This window comes from Camelina sativa, chromosome 11, assembly GCF_000633955.1.
Source record: "Camelina sativa cultivar DH55 chromosome 11, Cs, whole genome shotgun sequence".
Classification (NCBI taxonomy): Eukaryota; Viridiplantae; Streptophyta; class Magnoliopsida; order Brassicales; family Brassicaceae; genus Camelina; species Camelina sativa.
The window spans coordinates 3,947,745-3,951,469 of record NC_025695.1 but is presented as its reverse complement, the minus strand read 5'-3'; the positions used below and the strand labels follow the sequence as shown (position 1 = coordinate 3,951,469).

General features: G+C 35.3%; 2 protein-coding genes across 4 annotated transcripts in view; both read right to left on the bottom strand.

Annotated features, from left to right (window-relative positions):
• The window catches only part of LOC104721506 ((S)-coclaurine N-methyltransferase-like), a 2,851-nt gene extending 2,566 nt beyond the window's left edge, over positions 1-285 (bottom strand). Inside the window, exon 1 of the mRNA XM_010439504.2 lies at positions 20-285. Coding sequence (XP_010437806.1) covers positions 20-263 — 244 coding nt within the window. The 5' untranslated portion in view covers positions 264-285. The remainder of the gene's footprint in view (positions 1-19) is intronic.
• LOC104721504 (rho GTPase-activating protein 6) lies at positions 1,279-3,216 on the bottom strand. 3 transcript variants are annotated; one of them, XM_010439499.1, is made up of 6 exons: positions 2,927-3,216; positions 2,718-2,814; positions 2,487-2,570; positions 2,149-2,265; positions 1,876-2,067; positions 1,279-1,800 (listed from the first exon to the last, which is right to left on the bottom strand). In XM_010439499.1, the coding sequence occupies exons 1-6, from the start codon at positions 3,055-3,057 to the stop codon at positions 1,732-1,734; spliced, it is 690 nt and encodes a 229-aa protein (XP_010437801.1). In that variant the 5' UTR covers positions 3,058-3,216; the 3' UTR covers positions 1,279-1,731. The 3 variants fall into 3 exon arrangements, with proteins under 3 accessions (XP_010437801.1, XP_010437803.1, XP_010437802.1); XM_010439501.2 differs by having other exon boundaries at positions 1,880-2,067; XM_010439500.1 differs by having other exon boundaries at positions 2,487-2,567.

The following is a 3,725-nucleotide window of genomic DNA, read 5'->3' as shown; positions in this document are numbered from 1 at the left end:
ATTATATAGTTTCACTTACAGTCAATAAAACGGAGGAGATCGGAGAGTTGCATCTCAGCCGTGGGTTTGTAACCGGAACGGAGTCGACCGGCCAGAAGTAGCCGCGTCAGCCGCCTAATGACAAGATCAGGCAACAGATTCATCTCCAACAACGTCAAAGCCGCCTTCACTGATGCGCCATACGCTACTTCCATAATCTTCTCCATCTCTTTTCTCTCGCCTCCTTTATGTGTCTCTTGAGTTTTTTTTTTGCCTAAGGGCATTTTTACAGGGCAGCAGTTTTGAGTGTTGTTAGAGTAAAAATATTATGAAAATAATATAAGATCAGTAGTTAAATCTTTTGTTAAAAAATTAGTTATGGGGAGAACATGTGTTTAAGATAATAAGATTTAATAATATAATATTCTTAAATATATTACAACTAGAAAAACTTATAAAATAACATTTAAATTGCAAATTTATAAAACTTTTACTAAAATTCAAAATACAATACCAAATTTTTATGAAACAACAAAAACATTAAAGATAAAAAAAAACATATTACTTAATTAAAACATACAAACATTTTATTTAATTAATATATAGTTTAATGTCCAAATTTATTCCATACATTCTCAATCAGATTCTCTTTTAATTTGTGAAAAATTGTTTGCAAAAAATTATATTCATTCACAGCTTGCCACGTCAGCTTAGAAGTAAGCCAAGATCAGTTCTATATCAAGAACTAAAAAAAATGTTCTTAGCCACTATTCATTATTTTTCTATTTTTTTTGGACTAAGAACACTCCTCGTGTTGTCTCTATAAAAATGGCGTAAATGTAACCTTCAAACATATAAATAGACAGGGATGTAAAAATAACCTGAAAAAGTAGGCATGACGTATCAACTTACTTACTAAGCACTGTTAATTACGTGTATAATTATTACCCCTTATATAATGATGGGAACAAATCTTTACGATTTCTTTAACATTTTAATAACAAAACGTCAAAACCTTATCTTCTTCTTATCTTATCGTTTTGCAGTAGTCCGTGCTTAAAATCGGATATCACTCCCCACCATTTTTTTTGCTAAGTCGAAAAAACAGAGCAGGGCCGGTTTACGATTTTGATGGGCTTTCAAGATTTGTTTTGTGTTATGTTTTTGTGGCCTTTTTTATGTGTATGCTCTCTGGTTTTGATATTAATATGGTTGTTACAACTCATATGATGATTACACTGGATCAGGGACCAGCTCGGTGAGTCTGAAAGGCGATTCTAGCACCAGAGGCCAGAGGGGTGAAGACTTATCTACTTTACTTTAAATCAAAGGGGGACGACTTATACTTATACAACCAATAATCCCCTTAGTGGTTATGAACCCTACCACACAATGCATTATGTTTAAAAACAGAATACAAGCTCCTCCTACTTGCTGCTCCTGCAGGGGCATAAACTGTCCTTTCAACCTTACCCCACATTAACTTATCTAATTTTGCCACATTTGCTAAGCAATAATAGAATTGAGCCGAGTAAAAAGATCTGTGTATCCTTCCTTAGATTTAAGAGTTCTTGATGGAGAGATGTTCAGGGACCAGCTCGGGTGAGTCTGAAAGGCGATTCTAGCACCAGAAGCCAGAGGGATGAAGACACTTACAAATCTCTTTGACTCAGAGGAGAAAGATTTTTAGCTCATGGAGTTGATCAGCCAATATGGCTATGCCTAAGATCAAATTAATCACTCTTTCCTTCTTCATTCTACTTGCAAAGCTTCAGTACTATCCACAGAGACAACTTGTTTATACTCTTTTTTCCTTGTCACCTGTGAAATCAGAAGGAATAGTCTGTTTAGACACTATAACCAAACAAATGCACAAAACTTAAAATAGAGTCATACCAACTTGTTAGGGAAACTTTGGGCACCAGTGAACTTTGAGGGTGCAGAATAATGAGACTTCTTTTGTAGAATCTCAGTGAGACGCCGCTCGTTTTTCTCTTGCCTAAGTAGATATCTCAAGGAAACTGATTCTTGCTCAAGCTTCGACACCGTGATTTCCAGTATTGCTAAGCTGTCCAAAAGCTCTTGTGCCTGTAAATTTCTTATAATGTTTTGTAAGAAATTCAATAGCGAAAACAACAAAAGAAGATATATGTTGGAGAAAGGATTGACCTTATCTGGAAGTTCACAAGGCGAATCCATGAAAGGAGAACTAGAATGCTCAACTGCGCTTGTAAGAGCTAACCGTAAGTTGATCTCCTCTTGTAACTGCTGCTGCAGTCTCTTGACCTGTACCAATCCCAAATATATCATTAACAATCTAGTACCAGTAGTAGTACATAAAGAGAATTAAAGGATGGAAACACAAGAATATCAAACTTTTTTCTATGGTTTCTTTAAATGTAATCTTAGCTGTATAGATGAGAAAACTTCTAAGAAGTGACAAACAAAAACCCAGCAGATGACTTCACAAGATATATAGTGTGAGGTGTGGGATCTGACTCACTTACATCTTGTTCAAGCTCACATTTGTACCATAACTTGCTCTTTCCTTCAAATCTACTACTACTTTGATCAAGCATCTTGCTTTCCTGCTGCCAACAACAAAAAGAAAGAAAGCAAATTCAAACATTTGGTGTGACCTTAAACCCCTTGAAACCCTAGATTTAGAGCATACTAACCAAGAAAAAAGATAAAAAGTGAAAGGTGTATATAATAAAGAGAGAAAGAGGCAACATTACATCGAGATCAGGAAAATACAAAGAGCCATCTCCAGAGGAATAAGATCTTCTTGAAAATGTACCAGACTTCTTCAAATACCTCCGGATCGAGCTTCCCCTGTAACGGAACACATCAGCAAACCAAAAAAACAAATATCGAGCATTGTTAAAGAAGAAGAAGTAGATTTAGAATAGAGAGAGAGAGAGAGAGAGAGAGAGAGAGAGAGAACCAATTGATGGGAAGACGAAAAGTGGCATTAGCGGTGCTACGATCGGTGGTAGGAGAAGAAGAAGAAGAGGAAGCAGCAGGGGTGGTGTGATGATCTTCTTCATAAAGAGCTTCGGCTTTGATACAGAGCATCGTTGTATTGGTCAAGTCAAGGAGCGGTGACTATGAAGAAGAAGACAAAAGCTTTGAAAGGTTCCAACTTTGAGAGGTTTTATTGATTGACAGAGGAGTTTGGTTGGGTTCTCACCTGCTCACACTTCACTCTCTTCCCCTTTCTTTTTTTTTTTGGTCTGTCGCTTTTAGTATTATTTTGTGACCAAAAATTAAAAATTAATTACAAAAAATTGAAAACTATAATTAGAAAAAAGCTGAAAAAGGGAAAACAAGAGAATTTATTCTTGTCTCAGACAATTTGACTCGTTGCTACTCATTCATCCCTCTCTCTCTCTCTCTCTCTCTCTCTCTCTCTCTCTCTTTTTGGACTAGTCAAACATTTACACGGTATCTTTATTTTATTTAACAAAAAGAAAGAAAAAAGAGAGTGCAAATTTCGGTTTCAAATTATTGGTTTACATTTTTTTTTGTTCTGTTTTGCAGTTTTATTTTGATAATAATAAATGGTTTGTTAATGTAGGTAAATTAATAAAACTCAGTTTTAAGCAGATCCATGTAAAAAAATACTGAGATGCTTCATGTATTTTAGTGTTTGATGTGTACGGTACACATCTTTAAAAGTGATGACGCACATACACACACACACTCAGTGTGGACTGGATTTACTTTTTTTTTTTTTTTTTTTT

What these genes read in the sequence shown, in the direction of transcription:
- LOC104721504 (XM_010439499.1), bottom strand. Translation starts at nt 3,057, where the DNA reads ATGCTCTGTATCAAAGCCGAAGCTCTTTATGAAGAAGATCATCACACC. An exon ending in TTTCGTCTTCCCATCAATTG is followed by an intron (nt 2,815 to 2,926) that starts GTTCTCTCTCTC and finishes GTTCCGTTACAG; the next exon opens with GGGAAGCTCGATCCGGAGGT. An exon ending in AATGTGAGCTTGAACAAGAT is followed by an intron (nt 2,266 to 2,486) that starts GTAAGTGAGTCA and finishes GGATTGGTACAG; the next exon opens with GTCAAGAGACTGCAGCAGCA.